The 23,844-nt window shown below is 48.6% G+C and overlaps 10 protein-coding genes across 10 annotated transcripts; 6 read left to right on the top strand and 4 right to left on the bottom strand.

Annotated features, from left to right (window-relative positions):
* Positions 1-1,075: 1,075 nt before the first annotated feature.
* N7517_002560 (uncharacterized protein) lies at positions 1,076-2,146 on the top strand (the record flags this gene model as incomplete). Its single annotated transcript, XM_056720290.1, has 1 exon — positions 1,076-2,146. The coding sequence occupies one exon, from the start codon at positions 1,076-1,078 to the stop codon at positions 2,144-2,146; it is 1,071 nt and encodes a 356-aa protein (XP_056584425.1).
* Positions 2,147-4,013: 1,867 nt separating this feature from the next.
* On the top strand, positions 4,014-6,191 carry N7517_002559 (uncharacterized protein; the record flags this gene model as incomplete). Its single annotated transcript, XM_056720289.1, has 1 exon — positions 4,014-6,191. One exon carries the CDS (start codon positions 4,014-4,016, stop codon positions 6,189-6,191), a length of 2,178 nt encoding a protein of 725 aa, XP_056584424.1.
* A 749-nt stretch (positions 6,192-6,940) lies between these two features.
* On the bottom strand, positions 6,941-7,270 carry N7517_002558 (splicing factor 3B subunit 5 family protein; the record flags this gene model as incomplete). The annotated part of the gene is made up of 2 exons (XM_056720288.1): positions 6,941-6,952; positions 7,028-7,270. 2 exons carry the CDS (start codon positions 7,268-7,270, stop codon positions 6,941-6,943), a joined length of 255 nt encoding a protein of 84 aa, XP_056584423.1.
* Positions 7,271-7,475: 205 nt separating this feature from the next.
* N7517_002557 (tRNA-specific adenosine deaminase) lies at positions 7,476-9,341 on the top strand (the record flags this gene model as incomplete). The annotated part of the gene is made up of 3 exons (XM_056720287.1): positions 7,476-7,629; positions 7,782-7,824; positions 7,907-9,341. The coding sequence occupies 3 exons, from the start codon at positions 7,476-7,478 to the stop codon at positions 9,339-9,341; spliced, it is 1,632 nt and encodes a 543-aa protein (XP_056584422.1).
* Positions 9,342-9,972: 631 nt separating this feature from the next.
* On the top strand, positions 9,973-11,003 carry N7517_002556 (zinc finger MYND domain-containing protein; the record flags this gene model as incomplete). The annotated part of the gene is made up of 2 exons (XM_056720286.1): positions 9,973-10,429; positions 10,486-11,003. The coding sequence occupies 2 exons, from the start codon at positions 9,973-9,975 to the stop codon at positions 11,001-11,003; spliced, it is 975 nt and encodes a 324-aa protein (XP_056584421.1).
* Positions 11,004-11,426: 423 nt separating this feature from the next.
* Positions 11,427-13,043, bottom strand: erg24B (uncharacterized protein; the record flags this gene model as incomplete). The annotated part of the gene is made up of 3 exons (XM_056720285.1): positions 11,427-12,535; positions 12,617-12,921; positions 12,973-13,043. The coding sequence occupies 3 exons, from the start codon at positions 13,041-13,043 to the stop codon at positions 11,427-11,429; spliced, it is 1,485 nt and encodes a 494-aa protein (XP_056584420.1).
* Positions 13,044-13,364: 321 nt separating this feature from the next.
* Positions 13,365-15,059, top strand: N7517_002554 (uncharacterized protein; the record flags this gene model as incomplete). The annotated part of the gene is made up of 4 exons (XM_056720284.1): positions 13,365-13,735; positions 13,820-14,116; positions 14,181-14,307; positions 14,844-15,059. 4 exons carry the CDS (start codon positions 13,365-13,367, stop codon positions 15,057-15,059), a joined length of 1,011 nt encoding a protein of 336 aa, XP_056584419.1.
* An 895-nt stretch (positions 15,060-15,954) lies between these two features.
* On the bottom strand, positions 15,955-18,815 carry N7517_002553 (putative C6 transcription factor; the record flags this gene model as incomplete). Its single annotated transcript, XM_056720283.1, has 2 exons — positions 15,955-17,992; positions 18,043-18,815. 2 exons carry the CDS (start codon positions 18,813-18,815, stop codon positions 15,955-15,957), a joined length of 2,811 nt encoding a protein of 936 aa, XP_056584418.1.
* An 863-nt stretch (positions 18,816-19,678) lies between these two features.
* On the bottom strand, positions 19,679-20,521 carry N7517_002552 (uncharacterized protein; the record flags this gene model as incomplete). Its single annotated transcript, XM_056720282.1, has 3 exons — positions 19,679-19,793; positions 19,847-19,928; positions 19,984-20,521. The coding sequence occupies 3 exons, from the start codon at positions 20,519-20,521 to the stop codon at positions 19,679-19,681; spliced, it is 735 nt and encodes a 244-aa protein (XP_056584417.1).
* Positions 20,522-22,504: 1,983 nt separating this feature from the next.
* N7517_002551 (bZIP transcription factor) lies at positions 22,505-23,313 on the top strand (the record flags this gene model as incomplete). Its single annotated transcript, XM_056720281.1, has 2 exons — positions 22,505-22,528; positions 22,582-23,313. 2 exons carry the CDS (start codon positions 22,505-22,507, stop codon positions 23,311-23,313), a joined length of 756 nt encoding a protein of 251 aa, XP_056584416.1.
* Positions 23,314-23,844: the final 531 nt, after the last annotated feature.

Raw genomic sequence — 23,844 nt, 5'->3', positions numbered from 1 at the left:
GTCTCAGCGAATCCCAGCCCTGAAGTGACTCAAGACGGGCTCTGCCCCACGCTTGCTCGACCCTCCATCAGCTGAAGCCTACTCTGTATGCTACTCTGTATCGTCCTAGCGGCACTCGATAGGTCCAAAAAAAACCTTGATATGGTTGTTATTGTTGTTATGGATGTGTTTCGTGTAATATTATTAATAAAAACCTTGGAATATTTCAAGGTTATTTCTTCCAAGGCTAGTATCCAGTCGGATATTGAAGCACTTTATTGAAACACAAACAGGGATCGAAACTAAGTCTTGGCTTGCAGTCAAATTTAAATAGAGTCTTCACCCCAAAGCATGGATTTCTAGTGAGGATCCAGTCTTACTGTGTAGATCTTGGCGCACACTGAAATATGCACATCGCCCAGCTGAGAATGTATTTTAAGTCCCCGCTACGGAGATAGTAAATTGATCTAGATGATCTACTCGGAAGTTTTTCTTGTTTCTGTTTTTAAGTCGTTTGGATGATTGGGGCTTAGCCGTTGCAGTTTAGGGCATCATGCAGCTGTTCTGGCCAAATGGACGTGCAACGGGCGTGTGAGACTGGAACTGTACGAGGAACCTGTTAAATTTGATGAAACGCTCTCCTTTTTGAACCGTTTCAATTATTCAAGTATTAATCGCCACTAAGTCTTCAAAGTTGTGGATCGGGGAGTCCGAGGTGTGGCCACTGTTGATGTACTCCATCAGGCTGCATACTAAAATACCGTAAACATAAATGTGTTCTATATAGTGAAAACTAGAAATTAATAAAAATTAACATACTCCCATTAAATCTCCACTATAGTTCCCTCTTATATTATCTTCACTTCCCTCTTTTCCTTCTATAAACTGACTTTCATGTCATCTCCTTTCTTTTATATTCTAATTTCTGTTCTTTTTGCGCATTCGTCCGCACTTTAATACTGGATTGTACGACATATCAATTTCAATTCAAAAAAAAACATTTTGTGTGGGCGAATGTCGCTTTTATGATTTATATTCTATATTCTACATTCATTTATATCAACGCCGGACGTATCACCTTTCGCACAGTGTCATAATGCCAACAGTCTTACTTCCATCCTCCGCCGCTGCATTTGCGCCGCGATCATCTCCGAATGTCGTGTTGAACACCAAGGTTGAGCCTTGGTTGACGGCCACCCTGAAGCGAGTTAACCGAGTCAAGCGTCCTTTGAACAATGTCACCCAACATACCCGGTGTCTGACAGAAACACTCTCATCGAAAAATGCTATCTGGACCTTATGTTCCATGATGTTCACCAAGGCCCCCCAGACAGAGTTGGAGAAGAATGAGAACATGCTCTGGGAATCCCTGCAAAACCACCAAATGATCCATATGGAGGCCTACGTTGTACACGTCGACATGGTGTCTCGTAACGAGGTGGCCTTCAAGTTGACCCCGGAAACCATCGAATCCCTCGTTGATTTCCACAAGGATGTCTACTCGGTTGATGCCGCCGCCAATACATACAACTGGTCAGGAAAGCATGGTGAGCTGAAGAGGTTACAGGAGGAGTTTGTCCAAGCCGCCAACAAGTTTGTCTACCGCGCCAATGCCCAGGCACTTGAAGGGCTAGAAGAAGACGGCGCCGGAGAGCTATTGAGCGGTCGCAGCGAAGAAGCAAAGGCAGCCATCGGCAAGCTCTTTGTCCCACTGGTTGCGCCTGCGCCACCAGTGGTGGATGTCATGCGCCCAATGCCTCTCCTGCCCAGTTCGACAGGTCCGGAAAACTGGTGGCAGCACCCGGTGCCCCAGCCAGCGCCACTCGAGTCGTGGAAAGTACTATCGCCCAGCCCCAACCCGGCCACCACGGGTGATTCTAATCCGAATCTTTGGGCTAGTCTCAGTTTCAGTGACGCTCAACTTGCCTCCCCGACCCCGTCTTACAGCCAACCTTTCACCCCCTCGCCGTTCCAGACCTACGACTGCCTGCCGACTACCTGCATGCCGACCACATCGGCCGCTCTTAGTCCGCTTCCGTTGCCGACCATGTTTCCAAGCATGTTCCCGAGCATGCTTGTACAACCCTGCAGCACGGCTGTCAACATGGGTATGGGTGGCTTCAATTGGGGCGACTTTGCTCCGATGCCATATGGCACGATCGCCTAGCTCAGCCCTCCTGAGTAGACTCGGCGATGTCGACCATACCCAAGTCCAGGCTCCCCTGGTTCATGCAACGTGGGTTTGAGAAACGTAGATCGTTTCTTAGATGCGCGCACAATTTTTCGGTTTCTTCACGACCCCTCAACTCCCTTCCCTCCTCTCTCGTCTATCTCCCTACCGGGGACCCGATTCCAAGCAACGACAATTCGCATTCTTGACGGCGTTCTCTTCGATTTGGCTCTGTGCATCTGTGATACTCCCTCCTGCCTTTTGCATGATAACCAGAATTATCTTTTTCTGCGCTTGTTTTGATATTTTCGATGTTCGATTCCAGCGTCAGCGATGTTTTTTTTGCTCTTTTCTCTTTTCTCTTTGCATCAAGAAGCGGCCGGTCGGCTCTCTGTTATGTTTCATTTCTTTTGTCATTCCCGCATATATGTCATGAAGACTGGTCTGCCTCACGGCATGTGGAGGATATGAATTTGGACGTGGAATGTCCTTACGTTTTCAATTCTTCTGTCGCAGCTCGATGGAAAGGGAAGGAAGCAAGCTTGAGTTACTCGACTGGACTGGGTTCAGCGTTTGCTTTTGCTTTCTTGTCTTTCTTACGAGGTCTGTCCTTCTGGTACTGGGTACCGGACTGGCTAGTTCTCTTTATCTGAGAATTGGGGGATAGGTTTATGCGACAGCGTCGCCCTCCTTGCATCTGTGATGCTTGGTTGGAGCACGCATTTTTGGTCATCTTTGGTTTGAGGAGGTGAAGATCAATGACACGAGTGCGAGAGAAGATTGCCCTCGACCCTCGTCAGACTCGAGCATATCCGCCTGTGGCAGATACCGAGCGCAAATGGCGATGCACTGGATTTCCTCCTTTGGTCTGTGACCTGGGGATTTTCACATCCCGCCCCAAGCGACGAGTGGTCTGAGCGGCAGTCATCTCCGTCCTCTGTGCTACGAACTCACCTCCAATGACCACAGTTGGCAATGATAGATTCATCTCCTATCGTCCAGGCTGGGTTTTAGAAATTCCTGGGCAAGCTTGGTCTGTCGGTTGGGCTCTTTTACTGGATGGAAGAACCCTTCATTCTTTGTTCCGACGACAAGAATCGGATGCTCGATCTGATAGATACACTCCTTTACTATCTGTCTGATCGAGGGGCTGGCCCCTTGCACTGGCTGCTTCTTTTCTCCTGATTTTCTTGCTGATCCGTCAGCACCTCTGTCCAAATATTGTATGTATCTGTTTAGCTTAGTTTTAAAAAGTGCGTACATAATTTCTCCCTCGCAGTTCGTACCTGTAAGTGGGTATTCCTATACCCCGAGAGAGTATAGCCAGCATTTAAGAGCAGAAGAGTCATACTTTAAATAAATTCAAATATAAGGGTCATTCCAAGGCATTAATCAACTCCATACAATATATGCATTTTACCCCAGCGTATGACGTCAACCGCCAAGACAGTCCAGGCTACATCATATCCAACTTGGTCGAGCTTCACAGTCACAGTCACTCCCTTTAACACCTCTACCTGCATCTAGATTTGACTTTTATGTGTTGTCTCTTCGCATTGTAAATTTGTTGCATTTGTCTCTACGGGATCCACCAGCTTCTTCATTTATGACTTGAAGCCTTTCTACACCAGTTACAGTTCCATCGCAGTTCCGCCTGGTCAAGCCATCAGGGCATTGTTAGGTTTCAGTCTTGAATTCTGAAGACATTCGTGTCGGCCACCGCTTATCCCACCTCCGTGACCTGGTTCCGGCATAGCCACGAGCTGACAACCCCCACTACTCGAAACAACCGATACAATCTGTTCGACTTTACAACATCGCAGAAGATTGAGGTTTTTAAATAATTGATTCTTCTACCGCGCCTATGGCTGCCCTACATGAGGCCCTCCAATGCCTCAAGCCGACGTCATGGGACGAAGTCCCCCAGGACCCCGACGGGCTCCGTGAGTACGTGCGCGAGATCTTCAAAAACAGCCGACTGGTAGCGGAGTCGCTTCCAGATCCCCCAATCTCCGATAACGATGAATACCCCGGGTTAGACGCCACGACAGATTCCTCCGCCCGACGAATTGTCCCATCATCCGCACGAGTGGGAGAAACCGACCCGGAGATTACAGAACTACAGAAGGAATGGGGAAAGCCACTCAAGATGGGCGGACCGAAGGACAATCCGCTAGACGTGACTGTGTGGAAACTTTCCGCGAATGACGGTGGAGGATCATGGTTCGGGCGACGGAGTGTGCATGAGGGCCTCCCATTCTCGCGGTGGCAGAAGAAGCTTTCATCTGAGTACGATGAAACGCTGAAAGTAAACCGCAAGAAGATTGAGAAGGGACAGACTCCCGACAAGAGCATCCGCGGGATCGGCGCTCAAGAAAAGATTGAGACTATTGACGTCAAGGACCATGATGATTCGGTTCTGGGACATATTATTGTTTACCATGTCTCGGCGCAGTTTCCCAAACCTACTGCTCCGCGTGATTTTGTGGAGTTGATCATCAATTCTGATTCTGGATTGCAAGCCGGCGGATCTAAGCAGCCTGGTCGCAGCTGGATAATGATCTCTAAGCCGTGTGACCACCCCGGTATCCAGCATCAGCCGGGGTATACTCGCGGAGAATATGAGTCTGTCGAGCTCATTCGGGAGATTCCTAAGAAGGACGGCAGCGGGATCAGCTCTCCTAACCAGGGGAGTAAGAATAATAATAATTCTCAATCCTCCAATCTGCAACGCCCTGACGGGCTACCTGAGCAGTTTGGAGCTGAGGATGATGAAGACGAAGAAATGAATCCTGTTGAATGGATCATGGTCACCAGGAGTGACCCGGGCGGCAGCATCCCACGGTGGATGGTGGATAAAGGAACACCGCGAAGCGTGGGGGCGGACGCCGCTAAATTCATCAATTGGGCTGTCCAAGATGACAAGCCGTCTAAGCAAGAAGCAAGCACAGGTACGGAAGCTGCAAATGCTTCAGCAGGCGCCACGGCTAAATCTGGGGAGATTCCGAATGAACACGACTCCGACCAGGCAGACGACTCGGATTCGGATTACGAATCACTCGACAGCGACGGCGAGCATTCGCATCATGGTCTGATTGCCAGTGTCACCGGCTTGCTCAGTACCGGACTAGAACGATTCGCGCCACATGTTCTGGGCTATGGCCCTCATCATGAGGTATCGGGTGATCTCCCACCTGCGGATGAGGTTTCCTACATTGACGCACATGGCATGGCACATCTAAGCCCAAAAAGCGTTCAACAAGATAAAACATCGTTGGATACCGGATCTTCAACATCCCACGAGCGCGACCGTGCCTCGTTCTCCTCAGCTAATTCCGAACATGCAACAACTGCCATCGACGAGGTAGCACATAGCAACAGCATTTCCCCCGAAGAGCTGATCAAAATGACAAAAAATAGCAAGCTCACTTCCAACGAGAAAGAGCTCGCAAAACTAGCCATTCGCAAACGCGAAGTCGAAGATAAGCTGGAGGAAGTCCGCGCTGAAATCGACAAGTTTCAGATCTCAACGCAACCGCCTAGTGTCTCCGGAACCCCACTAAAAGGCATCAACGAGGTAGACAGCGACACTAGCGAGATGCGCAAGCGCGCAGGGACGAATATGTCTTCTCGGCCCCCCAGCACTCGCACGCCGCAGAGCCAGAGCCAACCGCAAGGTGAGGTCAGCAATGAGGACAAGCTATCTTCTGCGCGGACGGCAACCCCGGACCCGCCAGCGCCTCTCTCCAAAGCAGCCTCTCACTTTCTCAGTGGAGAATCTAAGCTGCTTAAGCAGCTGCGCAAGATCGAGGCTAGCCAGTTGAAGGTTGCGACGAAGATTCAATCGAAGCAGCGAAAGGACGCGGAGCGCTCGGAGAAGTCTAAGTCCAAGAAAAAGTCCGAGGTTGATAGCTTGAAGCACGAGGTACATGAGCTCAAGAAGGAGCTCAAGCAGCTTCGCTCTGAGCGCCAGAAATGGGTCGATCTTGTTTCATCGTTGCAGGCGGAGAATACGAGGTTGGCAGCGAAGTCGGAGGGTTAATTGGTGGCTAGATCATAATTGTATGGCTTGTACATACTACATAGCTTGTTTTCTAGCCTCTTCTATTTGTTTATTTTTAGCTTCGATCGGGGTCTGATCTGCCTATGGTTTTATAACTACTTTATCCTATATCTATTACTACATCTGTCCGCATGGGAATAGATTTTAATATTGGATATCTTCATGCTTCAAACATCGTGATTAGATTGTAATATCGCAGACCATGATCAACCAATTGATATACGGCTCTGGGGTAGCCTCTCCCATGCATTTGATGCAGTTGAGAAGCCGAGTGCTCGTCAAGCAATACCAGGCCATCCACATGTCATGATGCTGGTTGGGTACTTGGTAACTTGCTGCTGAGCGCATGATTTCATGTGATAGGCATGAAATATCACAAATTGACCCCCTCACTATCAATGATTGAAGGATGCTTGAAGCTCCAGAAGTCAAAACAACGGCAATCCCTAGGGGATACCAACCCCCAGAGAGAAGCCTTGTTCGCATAGAGCGTTTCGTATGCTGAGTTGGAATTGTTATTCCGTACCGAAGGAATCGAGCGGAAATCTTGAGAAAATAGGTCTTTGGTGGTTTCGAAACCGGTACACAGAGGATTATCTCATGTCGGCAAGGTTGCTGAGCTGGACTAGGGGTGGTCGGAGGATCGGGGGGTCTGCCTTCCTGTATGGAAAGCTAAGGACGCGACAAGGGGTATCAAGAAAAACAAGAATAAACCACACTGAGTGTTTTTACTCTTGAGTCTGAATCATTGGAGAGCACATGTTAGCCAACCCATCTTTGTATCATGTTGAGCAACTCTGCAAGACACCACATACCTCTGGCGGATTACCAGCGCCTCTGACCATTTTCTCCAGCATCATTGCGCGCACCTTCTCTTTTGGTTCGCCCATGCCGACGGCCATGTAGGACAGCAGGGGAGGGTGACCGACGTAGGAGGAGTAGCTGTCACGGAGGATGTTGGACGTCCATTCGTACTTGGTGGTATCGGCGTGTCCGGTACCGATGTAACGGGCCTGGAGAGCCTCAAGGTTCTGGATAGTGCGAAGCTTGTCGGCCATGGTGGATAGTAGAGACGTTGACGTTGGATTGAGAAGGATGGCGGAAAGCTTGAGAGAAGAAAGGGAACCATCGACGCCTCAGGCACGATTTTTATAGACTCACGTGATCGTATGGGCATCTTGAGATTCTTCGATCCTATCTCTTTACCTTTAGTAAAGCGTTTAGTTGTTTAAGAAATTGTTACTCGAACTATAATAATATCCAATGTCTGCTGATACATCTGGTTCTTCATTACCGTCCCGGATAGCATCGCTGGTTCATGCACATTTCGATGCTCTGCCAACGCGCAGTAAACCAACCATATTCCCGGATGGATCGAGGGAATGGATTCCAATGACTGGTATTGTGGCTGTCAAAGGTATGTTTTCCACTCAATCTTCAAAAAAAAAGTTATCGTCCCTCGTCTATATATGTATAGTGAAGGAAATCGGTTCATTCGTTGCTCTCTACTTCGCCTCACATGTATTTCTTTTGATTCTAATAGTAACATTTTTGTCTCTGCACTTATAGGAGAAAACACACCTTCGGAAAGTCTGACCTGCATATCCGTCACGTAAGTTTTGAATTCTCCACTTGCAAACCTGACCAAGTCATATGCAAGTGACCTACATCCAAGCAAGCTGAGATTTATGTAGGACTGGCGCAAAATGCTTGTCAGCGTCTCATATCCCACGCTGCAGGGGTCTTGTCCTACATGACTGTCATGCCGAGATATTGGCCATTCGAGCATTCAATTATTGGCTTTTGACGGAATGTAACAGTGTCCTGTCCCGGGAAAAGCAATTACCGAATGGCCATGATACTTCCACCCCCGAGAATGAAAAAGTCTCGGTTTCTCCATTCATACAACGGAGAAGAATGGAAGAGGACGCAGGTAGTATTTGCAAATCACCTACAGAATGGCCGCCTTTCGAGCTTCAGCCCGATGTCAATATTTACATGTATTGCACATGTGCTCCTTGCGGCGACGCAAGCATGGAGCTCTGCATGGCAGCCCAAGAAGATGCGACACCGTGGGAAGTCTTGCAGCAGGAGGTTTCTTTACCAAAATCTCAAGACGCAGAGGTCCCAGGTACAGAGACCCTTCTAGATGGCCGGGCCCACTTCTCTCTTCTCGGAGTCGTGCGTCGAAAGCCAGCCCGCATGGACGCCGAGTCCACGCGCAGCAAGTCCTGCTCAGACAAGCTTGCATTACGGCAAGTCTCCTCCTTGCTGTCCCGTGAGACCAGTGGCCTCGTTACTCCCACCGAAAACGCCTATCTGGCAGGTCTGATTCTTCCTGAGGACGAAATCAGCCAAGTTGGCTGTGACCGCTCCTTTGGCGAGAACGGCCGGATGCAGGCTTTGGGTGGTCGATCTTGGCCTAGGGAGACAAAGTTTGAAGAAAGCACACCAGGGTATCGATTTCGGCCATTCCAGGTTCTTTCGGTGCCGAGTGAAAAGGTGGCAACTCTTTGGCCTTTTGCGAAGCCGAAATCTGTGCCATGTCCTGCAATTGCTGTGGAGCAGGAAGTGGACCCATCGACGTCTGGTGCAAAATTCAAGAAGTCCAGGCCAGGAAATGTGAGCGCCGTTTGGACATTAGCTCCCTCGTATCACCACCCATCGCCAATGACCATGGATACCGGCAGCAAGTCACTGCCAACTCTTTGCCGTTCCAAAACCGGTTTGTATGAGACTATCATCAACGGAGTGAAGCAAGGAAACCGGGCATCCTCGCCTGATTCCCGTGGGGCCTCATCTCTATCCCGAGCTAAGCTTTGGGCTCTTTTTCGCGAAATTGCGCCTGCTTCGGTTCCACGTACCTATCGAACCGATGTCTCCCCAGCCAAACCGCTGGTGGATGCTTCAAAGATTGAAGATCCGCACGTCAATACAGTTCAGGGCCACATCCCAGATATAACTACCTACCAGGATTTCAAAAATCCTAGCAGCTTGGAAGACCCGTTGCAAATCCGTATGCAGGCCATCGGAGATGCGAAACTGGTTCTCAAAGGATGGATGCCTAATTCAGGAGATGAATCTTGGGGCTTGGATGTTCTGATTGACCCCAAAAAGCGAAAGCGCTGATTGTATCCAGAGGATGGGCGATTGCTCGATGGAGATTAATCTGGGCCATGTATACCTATATGAATACATAACCCCATCGTATCCCCTGTTCAAGATACCCATAACAAGAATAGTCGGCCGCTTATGCGGCCTTGTGATGTATCTTTGGCGGTCTCTTTCGAAGTCACTTAGGTAATATTCTAACAGTCTTCTCAGATATTCTTCTCAAATGTATTTTTAGATGTATACGAAGGCAGTACAAGGCATAAACCGCACAGAAGACTTTTCTATCTATCACCAAGGATAACCAAGGAGATATAATATACTTCAAGTCTAGACAAAAGAGCTATCGAAGAGAGACGAGGACTGGTTTGCTGTTCTTAATTGGCATCAGCGTTTTAGTTAGTTAACTATAGCAAACGAACCGCAGCCTAATCAATCAGGCCGGCAGAACTCCATGAGCCCAACACTCTTGATTGTTAGACCTTCTTGCTCTTCTCGTCACTCCTTTTCCTCTCTCCCTGCTTTCCGTTCCCCGGTCTCATCGATCTACGACCTCACATCTCAGATGTCAACCCATACGATCAACAACCGAGGGACTATTCGACCTCTTCAAAATAGCTTTAATTTCAGCCTCCATCTTTGCCTTCAAATGGCTCCCAGGCCTCCAGCTGAGTGCGCAAAATGTGGGACAAAAACTATGACAATGTGTTTGGGCTGCTCCCATGCACCCGAATATCAAAACGGCGATTCAGCACTTGTTTTTTATTGCAGCCACAACTGTCAGGCAATGGACTGGCCAAAACACAAATACTATTGCAGGAACATGCAACAGCGAAAGATGCTACTCCGAGCTGCCCAGATACTGAAGGCAGCCATGTTGACATACAGAGAGACCGTGTACGACGTGGACCTAACTAAGATCGTGTATCGAGATGGAGTCCTCTATCTCCATCAAAATCAAAGGTCTGTTTTGTCTCAATCAAAACGCGGCCCCTTCCCAAGCCACATGACCGACAACATCGAGCACAAGGAAGCAGCCCTAGTTAAAAGCCAATCTACAGCAGCCATGGCCCTCTTGGGACCTTTGACCAGAAAACTTCTTCGAGGTGAAAAGCCTTTCTAGCCCTTATGTACCGAATTGAGCCATGGCTAAGCAAAACAGGTGTGCCATTGAAAATTGAGACTATGGTCGTCGATATCGGAAGACCACGGGTTCCAGCTAGGCTTGTCCCTGGCCCTGACTTGCATGGCGGTCCGCACACGGTATTGAAGATAGCACGACTCGAGAGCAGCGAAAAATGGATCATCGATACGACAGGCTATCAATATGGGTTCCGAGATGTGCTTCTTCCATTCGTCAGGTACTTGATTGACACTAAATGCCGGATACTGAGGGGACCTCAGATTTACGACGCAAACGAGACAGTGGATTTGGACTACCTGTCAACTCTTCATATCTTCAGCGAAACAAAAGCACAACGGCAGGATATGCGACTAGAACGACTGACCCGTCACCACTTTGCCGTCTTCGTTTCTATGAGCGTGCATGATAACTTCCTTGTGGGATCAGGCGCCGACTTCAAGAGAAAGATTGGTCGCTTCGTCAATGACCTCAAAATTCACATGGTTGATTCTATAAGGAAAGCCGGTGACGATTTTGGGGATTCTGATGATGATTAAAGACCAACGGAGAGTCTCATAGCTGGATGTTTTATTCGGTCATCTTATGGATTTCAAACTTGTGATTCACCTTTGACATCAGTTGAAAATGATTGACCCCATAGCTTCTCTGCTTGATGAGTACTATCGTGGAATCAATGAGGAATAACTCGAAGCTGATAAGATTCAAAGCTCTTGTTTTTAGTATGGGACGCAATGAATGGCATGGGCCAAGTTTACTGGTTCGATGTAGGTGCTTATATCTAAAAAGCAGATTTTTGGTAAGATATTTGTTATCTTGTTTTGTCAAATTCGCATGCGACAGCTTTGGAAGATTGTAATCCAAAGAGTGCAAGCCTATCATAAAAGTTTCCGCCGAAATATTAGGGATAATTAATGCACAAAAGGTAAAATCTGGCCTGTAAGAAAGGTTCTTGGGGTTTCTCAGTAGATCCCAGGGATGATGCGGCTGCGAACAATGGAGGTATAACGCTTCCAGTCAGCTCCATACTTCTTCTCGCACTTCTCCTCATCCCGCATCTCACGGTGGATCAACAAGACACCAAAGTAGAGCATGTAAAAGTATGTAAAGATCATACCCCAGCCACGGACTTCCGGGGTCTGCACAGCTTGCTTCTGGACGGCGCCACTGGCTGGGTTGATGGTCTCGATGAGAACATATCCCGCAACACCAGTCGGCAGGCAGTAGGCCCACGACATGGTCCAGTCACCGAGGTAGTTGATGTGACGCGCCAGACCCCACCAGCCGGAGATCATCAGTTTGGATCCAGCGGCAGTTTCGATATACTTGATGTTCTTCACGCGAGGATCGTTGGGATTCGTGCGGAAACGGTTCTTCTGGTTATTGGCGCCGCGGAATATCGAATATCCAAGGGCTGTGATACCCAGAACAACGGCCATACCGCTCAATCCAAGCTCGTAAGGGAAGACAGAGAGATACCGGCTCTGAATGCTGTAAACGTGAGGCACCCAAACCACATCGCCGAAAGACAACATGAATCCGAAGCCATCCATGATTACATCCATGGTGGTCATGAGCGCTGGCTCCATGTATAGCCCATCCAGAACGTAGAAGGCCTGGAAAACGGTGACAAGCACGATCGAGTCAGTGATGTAGCCATATGTTCGGTACTGGTGGGCCACATTGGACAGGTTCAAAATTATCCATCCAAGCAAGCCCGGTCTCATCTCCATGAACACACTGATATCGATGGTGCGCGATGCCTCGCTGACAAATGGAATGGGCAGGCGAATACGAGGGTTGAGTTCACGGCCAATGAAGAAGTCGTAGAGCACATTGCCCGTATGGCCGCCAGGTGCCAGCTCGCGTAGGTCTGGGTTTGCCTGTCCGGGGGCTGGAACTGTGAAGCTCTTCACGTAGACGAACAGCGCAATAACAGAAGATATCAACAAGTTTGCTGTAATGACCTGAACATAGTTGTCCCATAGGAATGTCCACACCACAAAATCGGCTCCATAGAGATAAGTGCCTCCGGCGAGGCCCGAGAGGATAATCACGGCAGAGGAGAATGCTATAAAATGAACCGAGTCAGGTAAAAGTATCTTGTTTGAATGCGAGGTGCGAGAGAAAAAAAAAACTGCCATTGCCATACCATTGAATTTGTACTTCAGCCGCCCTCCGCAGGCCAACATGACACCCTCTGCCTCCTGGCCAGGAAGGAAGACCTGCAAGAACAAGCTGAATGCATAGTAGCTCAGGGTCCACAGTGTAACATTGGTATCATAAAGCGCCGTAATTCCCTCCTCCGGCCAACCCACTTCCTGCTTCAATTTCTCTAGCGACAAAGTAGAGGGGCTCAGCAGTGACGGTGCGGGACAACCAGAGATATCGTTGCAGACAAAAGTAAATAGGTAGATCAGAGTCGGCAATCCAAAGATGATAGCGAAAGCACCTATTCTATTGCAGATGTCAGCTCAGCTTAGTTTAATTGAAGGGGGAAAAACATACGGTCCACAAAACTCATAACCACGTTTCTCCGGCACTGGCTGCACAGGTATTTTTTTGGAGTCCTTAGACATTTTGAAGTAATGAGCCAATGGATAGAGAGATAATCCAGGAATCTGGAGTGGGAGATCTCTAAATAAGACCCTGGAGCCTTAAGTCGCGTACGACGCCGGATAGTGGATGTCCGCAGATTTGCTCCGCATTGCCAATCACAGCTGCAGTGATGCTACGTAAGCCTCTCTCTGTACCTGGAGTACCTGAACGCTACACTTAGACACCTTCCATCAATCATAACGGTCATTTCTATCATTTTGCAGATCTCTTTCTCTAGATTCTTTCTTTGTCCCATTTCTTTTCTATGAGACTGCTTGGGTTGATCCCAAACATAGCCCACCATGAAGCTCACCAGCTCCGCTCATTACTCTATTTTCCTTCTATCCTCGATCCTCGGACTATCTAGCGCATCATACTCTACTCATTTGAAAGATGACGCTCCATGTGTTGCCCGCTCCCCGACTACAGGGTTGTATTTCGACCTCAATGCGATCTCATTATCCCCGCCCCAAATGAAGGACGGCAAGAAACTCTTGAAAGATGCCCGGGAAGACAGCTGGTATGCCAGGGGTCACGACTATCCAGCCAATTTCACAATCAACATCTGCGCGCCGGTCATTGAGAATGTGACGAACGTGGTCGGGATAGAGTCATCGCGGTGGAAGAACGTCAGTGCATATTACGAGCGGGATGATAAAATATATTCCATAGGGTATGGCAAATCTCCATTCCAACTGGTCGCACTAGTTGGACTCGTTCCCTGCTTATCTTGCTAACGGTTCTCTGTCATTTACAGGCAACAAGCATCCGAACCTTTCTTCCGCGGCCGCAAACTCGTCCTCAATTATACCAATGGATCACCTTGTCCGGACTATAATATGGGCAGTTCCAATGTCTCTACACGCACTAAGTCGACTATCATGTCTTTCCTTTGTGACCGTGATGCTGCGCCAAATGTCGCCACAACTTCCTTTGTGGGCTCCATGGATGAATGCGCGTACTTTTTCGAAGTCCGCAGCTCGGCGGCATGTGGTGGAATCGCTGCGGATCCCAACGCTGGTGGTTTGGGACCCGGCGGCGTATTCGGTGTCATGTGAGTACACACTTCTATCTATTGGGGAAGACCCAATATAATCCATGCTGACCCTGTCCCCTAGTATGCTGATTGCCATCGCCGTATATTTGATTGGTGGCTGCGCCTACCAGCGAACGGTCATGCATCAACGTGGCTGGCGCCAGTGTCCGAACTTCAGCCTGTGGGCTGGGGTTTTCGACTTTGTTAAAGTAAGTATCCTAGCATTGATCCCATGTTGGCCTCGTCGCAGATTCAGATATGGCAATTTCGTGTCACATAAGTTCCGGGATTCAAATGCGGCAGGACTACCTGTTTCAAGAATGGATTGAACCCACTCTAGCTGGTCTGGAGACCAATCACTTCAGGGAATACGGTTGCGGTTGGCCTGTTCCATTCATTTCCTTGTTTCTTGCCAGACATAGATCATTCTTTTCCTGCATGTTCCTTCCTTTTGAATTTGATTCTTTGGGTCTTCGACCGCCTGTGTTGATCACGGCGTGTGCATTTTCATATGTTTGACAAGATGTCTTGATTTTTGCAATGGGCTGTCCCTTGGATCCTTGTCAATGGACCTGTCATTTTGTCTTCGAAATCCCTGGGTAGGAGACAGTTCCTGCATACTCACTACTCCTCTTGTCTCGTTAGATGGACCACATGTTCTACTGCATGTACTTAAGTCGATTTCGGTTGCGAGCCTCATTGTTTGGAGCATAACGCTGACCATTCCTTTCTTTCTGCGCAACAGGACATGTTCGTGATTATCTTTTCCTCGCTGGGGAATCTCTTCCGCTGCAAAGGATCCCCTGCGGGTGATGGCTACACCCGTGCGGACTCCAGTGGCCGCGGTGGTTTCATCGGCGCCATTGGAGGACGGGGGGGACGGGGAGGACGTGGTCAGGGGCGTGACGTGGATGCCGAGAACAGGCTCATAGATCAACTGGATGAAGAGTGGGATGATTAGTTGATAGTTGCCTTTGCTTTCTTTTCTCTGGTTTCCCTTGTCTTATAGCGACTTGTGTTTCCCATACCCTTTCACAACATTCCTTTTCGTCCAGTGGTAACTATGGCCACTTTTGTTTGTCAAATTGTTCAAACAATAAATTCCGATGCTTTTCTCTCTGTCTGGTTATCTGTAATGCAACCTTTTGTTTTTCATGTTATCCATGAACATATTTTGTAGCTGTTTACATACTTCGGCTAGATATATATCCACATCTGGGACCATATACCATCTCGATCCATTAATATTGACATACATATGATTCAAATACGAGTGGGACAAGACTAGGTCCTAAAGCAACTCGCATTACATCTACCAGCTTCGACCATAAAGATAATTGATCCTATCCTGTTTGATGCTGACTTCATACTCTGAGCCCGGGAATTAAGCGAACATAGTCCCCACAACGCACATCTAACCATACAACTAGCATCATTGGTCTAGTGGTAGAATTCGTCGTTGCCATCGACGAGGCCCGTGTTCGATTCACGGATGATGCACAACAATTTCTTTTTTGGCAATTTGATTTGCTGAATTATTTTGGTATTTGGTCAAAATCTTTTTTTCCCCCTTAGATCGGAATCTTCTACAAGGTTGTGATGTGTGGAAAAATGAATTACATATGGATATTTTTCAAGCTTGCTCAAAAAGAAAGATATATACATGTCGGAGACGAGACGATACTAGTTACACAAGTCAACACGAATGGGCTTATAATATGAACAGTAGCGCAAAAAGTAACAGACCCAGCCCCCCAAAGTCCGACTCCAACCTTTCGCAATCATTGTAAAGAAAACTCAAACACCACGTAGCAGTCATTGAGAAAGCATTAGCCGATGAACAATACCCGACCTGATCACGGTTGTGAGGATTTCATCTCCGAACCAGTTAGACCAAGATCATATGCGCCTAAAGGCATGCCACCGGCACCCCCAAAGCCAGACATATCCACAGAAGGGATCCCAGATGGCGTGCCGTTAGCATTGCTTCCCCCAGGCATGGGAGCCGGGGGCGGAGCTTGTGATGGTGGGTTTCCGCCGCTAACAGGGTCAAGATTGAAGGGCAGGAACCATGCGCTGGGCTGATAGAACTCGCCCATTCCAGCAGGGGCGCTTGGGTCCATATGGCCGGTGAACAGTGTTTGATCTGGATTTTGAGTTTCGACGCCGTTGAGTGGTGGGATAGGAGGGTTGTTTGGAACGAATGAGGTGGGGTCGAAGTCAGCAAATGAACCATAGACAAATTGGCGGTCTAATTGTGGTAATTGGTCTGGTGGAATACTGAAGTCGAATGGTGGTTGACCGAATGACATTGGCCGGGATTGCTGGAACATGGATGGCTGTGGGAATGTACTGCCTGGGCCGCCTGGGGTGTTTCCCATGGCTACTTCCATCATTGACGGCGGTGAAGTCTGCTCCATGCCTGGATGTCCATTTGATAGTTTGCTGTTCTTGCGAGATCGGGATTTGCGGGGTTGACCTGGCTGTGAAGTGGGGGAAAGGCCAGCAAAGAAATCTTCCACGCTCTGGAGGTCAGGTTTCTGGCCCATGACTGCGTCTTCGCCCGTTTCTTTGTGTCGAGTATCGGGGCCCTCCCAATGCACCCTTGACACTCCATGGGGATACTTGTCGAACCAGTCACCATATTGGAACATTGGTGCCAACGACGCGCCATTAGTTGCCACAGAGCCCTTGATAGCTGCATCAGCGAACAGGCGATACCGATCTTTGGCACTCTCAACCATATAGTGGAACATTCCCCAGTACTTTTTCATTTTATTGAGATAGCGGTAGGTATGCCGGAGGTTCTCTTTTGAGCGTGCCTCTAGCTGGACGTTCTTCGAGAAGATCCCCCAGATGTGGACTGTACTTGCCGAGTAAGCGCAGTACCCAGCAAAAGGAACAGTGAGGGGATAGGCTGAAGCTCGATCGAAAAGCACGGAAATGTGATGCGCTGCTTCCACTGCAGCTCGGCCTGCATTACTGAGGAATGACTTGGGCATATCTCTCGGCGGACGGCCCCCCGGAGACAAGGGAATGGCGAACTGGTTGAGAAACAGCATGTTTTGATGTGTGATGATGTGGAGGAAAATGAACTGATTTGCAATCTTCTCCGATGCATGGATTTGAAGATTTTCGTATGTGAAGGTCAAAGGTGCCGGAAGAGATGCAGAGAATTCCTCAATCTGCCGCTTAAGCTGCATGTATCCTGATTCTGGATGCCAAAGTGGATGTGAGTCCTTTCTCTTTCCACCCAGATTCAGGTAGTCAACAATGCGCCCCCACAGGATGATAGCACGGATAATGTACGCCGAAACACCCATGTTTTCTTTCGCATTAGATAACTGGCCCGCATCTTCAGGTACAGGATTAAGAATATCGCCGTCAAGGTCTTCTGTTGGACCGGGTATCTCCATCTGGAAGTGAGTTTCCTTGATAGGAAGCTGTATTTGTAAGAATTTTTCATTCCCAATAGGCGGCCGTTGACTTCCGGAAGAGTTATACCGATCCATCAAGAAACATGCCCACATAGTGCGGCGCCGAATTTCTTGATCAGTGAAGCTCAACTGTGAGCCGTTGCCATTCTTCTGACTGAGTAATGGATCCTGATCAAGCTCCTGATGGAGCTGCAACGCGTATGCCATCCGTAATGCCTGACCTCCAAAAGACCAACTTCGTCCACCGTGACAGGTTCCAAACTCATGAAGACCAAGAAGTAAGAAAACCGTGAGAATGGTAATGTTTGGCTCGTCGTGCCGGCTCAGAGCGATGGCCGCAGCCGGATTAGCCCAGCTTTCTCCACGTAAGAATGGCGGATCCGAGTTGAGCTGAGGGTGTGTGGAAAACCGCGCAGATACGGCACAGACAGCCAGAATCAGGACGGGGGGATTGTGCCTGCTTTAAGCCGCCGCATAAAGCTGGGTTTGTGTAATAAGAGGTATGACTGCCCATAGACACAATCAAAGAACACCTCCGCAAGATGCTCTTGAATCTCCAATGATGGTAAAAACTCGGCTCCCTCGGTGAGAAGGCCAGTCCCATCGGTGGGTTTGATCTCACGATTCATGGGGAACGTCTCGTGTGGTGGGCGGACATCCCCACGAGTCCATTCCTCCATCTCTGCCGCAAATGCCTCCTCCGCGTTTCGTTTCTTCTGCGCTTTTGACGGCTGAACTGAGGCAGACGGCTTGACAACTGATCTTCCAATAGAGACCATATCCCTCGTCTCCTCTTTGGGTATTGTCTTGATAACGCGATCTTCCATCCTCTTCAGACGCTTGTCCAACATAGCCATATAATCTGTGCGCGGCGCCGCCTTCCGTGTAGTAACTTTATACACACACGGGATCCTCGAGCGCGTACAATGTTTGCAAGCAGGCTTTTCGCCCGAGCAGCGGATTTTCTTGCGGCGGCATGCGATGCATGCCAGCGGCAGGCGCTTCCGCTCCTTCCCGGCCTTGGTCTTCATCTCGCTCCAAGCTGGTTTATCGTCGTCGTTGAGAGGTTCAAAATTGGACGGGCAGTTGCTGTCTCGTTGGTCTAGTGTACCGTTGTCCGGGCCTAGCGCGGGGTCCGCTGTTTGTGTGCTACCGGGATCACGGGAACTCGCATGGCTTTGCGTATCGAAGTCGTCGAGAGCTGTTGCCTCCTCCTGGCCTAGACCAAAGCTGACACCAGGGGTTTTCGATGGCGAAAAATCGGAGTCGGGTTGGATCATGACGGGTGCGGATACCCCAGGACCCAGGCCCGAAGCATCCTTCGGCACGGGTCGGGAACAAAAGAAGGCGCTTCCGATATGGAGGGCGAGTTCGTTGCGGGGGAGGTAGATTAGTAGAATTTGAAGAGTGCGAGAGTGCGAGAGTGAGAAAGCGAGAAAGCGAGAGGAGCCAACAAGAGTCTGGATTGAGGAGAAAATAAAGTGAAGGGCCCCCCGAATATGGGGAAAGGTTCAGCGGCGAATGACGGCTTGGCAAATAATTCAGCCATTGGCGGCGCCGTTATTACACTCGACCACAAATCTATTGAAGTCTGCTGTATTTTAGGGAAGACTATTGAAGCAGAAGAAAGTACACTATCGATTTGAGTGTAAATGTCTAGAGGCTTTGTCCCAACCCTATACCCCCCTGAGCTCCTATACTATTCCCATATACTCCGTACTAGTTCTAGGAATAAATTTACAACCTCACCATCCTCGTGCCATGTCACTCATAATACCTTCATGGATATAATCGTAGTATGTCCGATTCTCCCGGAACGGACCCGAACGCGTAGGACAGTAGGACAGCCGAATTGGAATCTGGGCTGGCACATCGGAAGCTTGACAGAAGACTAGGACTAGCACGCAGCTACGTGTCAAAGGATTTTTTATTTTGAGTGGCCAACATAATAAGATACCGATCATCTCGAGTGCATTACAGAAGCAGAGCTTTTTTTTCCTTCTCTTATACTAGCCATCTCTAGATGCCACCTACCGATAGATAGGCCGAAGCGATCCGATTTTTTTCTCAAGCACACTCGCTATCATCATTGTACGTGTCACATTTCTGCACGCAGGCTATTCCATAGTGTGCGCGACTGATTCTAGGTGGATTTCGGGCGTCCGACCTTCTGGCGCGGTGTTGCGAGCTCAAGCGAGTTCAAAATCTCGCCTCCGAGAATATAGATATTGTAGCTGGGGAACACTAGCCACAAACCACTAAGTAGAATTAGTTCTATGTGTCGTGTGAACATGTACTGAACATAACTCACTTAGGGAGGATCCAGTAGAGGAAGAGAGTGAGCGGTTCGTTGTGACCGACGTTGTCGAAGCCAGAGAAGATCTCGTTGAGCCCTATTTCTCGTGTTAGAATACAACACACAAAACCCAGGCAATGAATGCAGCTTACAGTAAAGGATGGTCTTGCTCAGGGTCATGACAGAAGCGGTATAGGCGACCAGAAGCGCGATCGCACCAATGCGCCCAGCGACCACCTTGTCTCCCTTCAGCAACCAGGTGAATCCCTTGGAGATCTTCTGCGCTCCGCCTCTTCTAACTGTCGATCCGTAGTGGTAGACAATCCAGAGGTATGATATGTAACCGATAGTTTCGAAAATATTCATGATAGTCTGCGCAGCGGTGAAGCCATTGCGCGCATTGAAGGCGGGCCAGCCGTAGATATAGTCGACCTTTCCGTACAGCGCGTAAGGTGTCCAGATCGGATAGTGTAGACTTCCACCGGGCATGGTATGCGGTCGCAACAAGACATAGCCTGTGTCCCATATGACCAAGGGAACCGAAATGACGAGCCAGATTGTCAGCGCAGCGGCGGGGGTATGGGTCCATTTGCGCGATTTGGCACTGGTGGCAGCTGGTGGTAGCTTGGACAGCTCTTTCCCGGCCTCAGGCGAGGGGAATTCGCGGGGATGATGTCGCGTGGAGACCATGATGGAAGGGGTCGCGGTAATGTGAGTAGGAGAGAGTCAAATGCAATTTTAATGATATTTACTGCGAGAGAGAAAAAGGTAGGAACGAATTAGACACAGAGAAAGAACACCTATAGGTACATCAGGCGCGACTGACGGCCAATGACGTTGAGGGGGTCGTTTGCGGGCTCAGGTGCATCCGAGGGCTGCCTCTCTCGCTTTGGTGAGTTGGAAAACTGACTGCAGATTCCGTAAATTCTGTGAATCCCCTCAAGATGGGCTCTACAATATGTAGGCTTAGTGGCCGATATATTTTCTGTCTGATGTACCAAATCGGAACACAGTTCCTGTAAGATTTAATTAAATGGCTACCTAACACTTAACTATGAATCATGTAGTTACTTTTTAAATAGCATTTCTCTTTTGTGATACCCCATAGAGTGTAGGTAACATGTGCCTGAGGCTACCCATGCATATATCACATCCGTTCTTTCTGCTTTTACCAGTCTTCATTCTTCTTGCCCTGAGATACCTAATAAGTTTATCCAGCTTGAGAAATCACTGGCTTCTAAGCTTAATATGGAGGTAATGATAGGACCGAATAGCTAATATGGCTTTTGGTATGGCATTGCTCTCTATGCTGTGGAGGGGTCTAGTACCTGAGAAGCCCTGGTCGGAAGGGAGACAGAGACTGGCAAAACAACACAGAGCCAGAGCCGTACCTCTTTCAGCACTACTATGAGACAAGAGATAACCTTATTGAGCTGGTGATTCTTTTGGGAATTTCCGAGGGGTGACATAGATAAACGACATCATATGCATTGACTACCCTCGCACACTCGAGTCTGTATTGGGTATTGGGTAATATATTGGAATGTAGTTTATAGCCTGCCGTCCCTCCCAAGCAAGCACCTCGTTAGTTCGATGACGGAGCTAGTGACTGGGGCTACAAGATCGCTGCCTATCTTACCACCGCCATTATTGCTTTGGTAACCCCCCTTAGTAAGGGCATAGGGCCACATTGGAATTATACTGCGTGGGCTGAGGATGGTTGAGTACTCAAATTGGTACTCGAAATGGGCTGGAAACTTCAAGTTGATGGTCAGACAAAAGACAGATTCTCGAGAAAAGACTTAGGGAAGGAGAGATGGACTCTGGTGCTTGCGGATCGGCTACTTGAATCCACATGTTGTAGTATTGTCGAGATTTGGAGGAGGCGTTCGGTGGTCTAAGGCCGCGAGAAATCGCAAATATTACTATGGTTCATGTGGGATTGAAAATGATAATTTGTTCAGAGTGTAGTATGCTATGACGCTTGCCTGCACCTCATTATTCAAGCCAAAAACCGGCCTAGTTTATAGTTACTTTACTTCATCCTATAGAAATAGATGTACAAGTGGATCAAAGGAAGAAATTAGGCTGCAAAATAGCTTATAATTGAACACTAACATCGTAAACCTCGTTCATGGTATTGATTAAGCATTCCGTCGACGGATTCAGAAGCGCAAGCACAGTATTACCTGGAGCTTCCCTCGCCCAGTGAGAGGCCTATGTGGAATCGCAGACAGCACTAGGTGAATATAGCTGCCGATGAAAACAGTGTCTATAAAATTACAAATAATTTCAGGATCCACCCATGTATCTGGCCAGCATGCCCCCAGGGCCACATCCCGCTGCCCATTACTTGTTGCACTCAAGCCACTTCACATGTCAGACTGGACTCCAAGTACTAAGGGTTTTAATTATACCATCCCATTTCACTATGTATGAAACCAAATTGTAATGCTACTTGATAAAGCAAAGTCCACGTGACTCTAAATATCAGCCATAAAAACCAGGCAACAACGAAGCATCATTTCTCCGAACTCGAGATTCAAAGGAGGCAATGTCAAACTGCCTGCCACCACACCTGTCATACACCCACTCACTCCGATGAGCACTTTATATGAGAAGTCCAACTGATAAGGAACCCGACCATGCCCCACACCCCTGGGTCAGCAACTAATGGATTCAACGAAAGACCAGAAGGTCAGTCACATCCGTTTAAGTTGCAGCCAATACATGGCGTCTAACAACCATAGAAGAAGGTGGAGCGACTCGCACGGGTGCGTGAGAACCAGCGCAAAAGTCGAGCCCGGAAGCAGGAGTACGTGAATGAGTTAGAGCAGCGTCTAGCAGTGTGCAAAGAACAAGCCCAACAAAAAGACATTGAGCACCGACTGGCAACGCAAAAAGTCGAGGCCGAAAATCAGCATCTGAAAGCTCTTCTGGGATCACTGGGAGTTTCGAGTGCTTCTGTCCAGCAGTATCTGCAAGAAGCGGATACGGGAGCAAACACCAACCGGAAGGTTGCCATCCCTGCTATTCAGCGAGTAGAGGGAAAGAATCCTCTGTCTCCATCACGTCGACATACTCGCAGATCAAATTTATCAATGACAGTACCTCGCGTCTACAAAGAGGAACCAGAGACAACTGAAATGCCAACAGCGGTCAATAGTACATGTGCCTCAACAGTGGTACAGCCCATAGATCAGTCACCAAAGCAAACCCCACAAGAAGAAGACCCGGCTTTGTGTGGATGTCGGTCCGAGAGACAAATTCCGGAAACGGTATCTGATGAAGATGTGCTTAATTCAACGCTGTGTGCTATTGCAGAAGAAATGATCAATCAATACAACACCAAAGGAGTTGATGTTGATGAGATTCGACGACAAATTTGGTCTGGGTTCCGAGGAGGTGCAAATGGCACAGGGTGCAGAGTACAAAATCACATTCTCTTCCAAGTACTAGACGATATCAGCAGCGATGTCTGACTTTGGCATTGGTTTGGCATCCACAGTCAGTTGAGATATTTGATGGTTCCAGCTATCCTTGAGTTTGAACAAGGGATGGGAACGGGGACTACGATTGTTACCAAGAATCGCTTTCAGCCCCATCATCTTATCCTCTGCAGCAGTCAGCCTTGAGAACAACAAGCTCGGCGCAAATCCCGCCCAAGACTACGAGAACAACTGCTTTGTTCCGCAGCACGGCTTCTCGGCCTCAGACCCCCAATGGGACGATTTTATGCCTGAAAATCCCACCCAAGATGTGGGGCCACATCTACAACAAGCCTGTGCAGGATATTTCCCCGGCCAGACCCCGCGCCCAGACGGCGAATTAGCAACATCTCCCCGATTGCAGGCCTAAATGCGAGATTCAGACCGAGGCCGACGTTTTGCGAGCTACCTAGGTAGAGCATAACCCATAAGAATGGCATTAGCTACGCTAATGACGTAAATGTGTCTCATATTTTCTGCATCCCAGACCACAAATAACTACACAATCAATGAGAAACACCCATC

The sequence above is a fragment of the Penicillium concentricum genome (genome assembly GCF_028827145.1).
Source record: "Penicillium concentricum strain IBT 3081 chromosome Unknown utg000001l_segment0_segment0, whole genome shotgun sequence".
Taxonomy (NCBI): domain Eukaryota; kingdom Fungi; phylum Ascomycota; class Eurotiomycetes; order Eurotiales; family Aspergillaceae; genus Penicillium; species Penicillium concentricum.
Note: the sequence above shows the minus strand (reverse complement) of the source record. Positions and strands in the feature narration are given on the sequence as shown.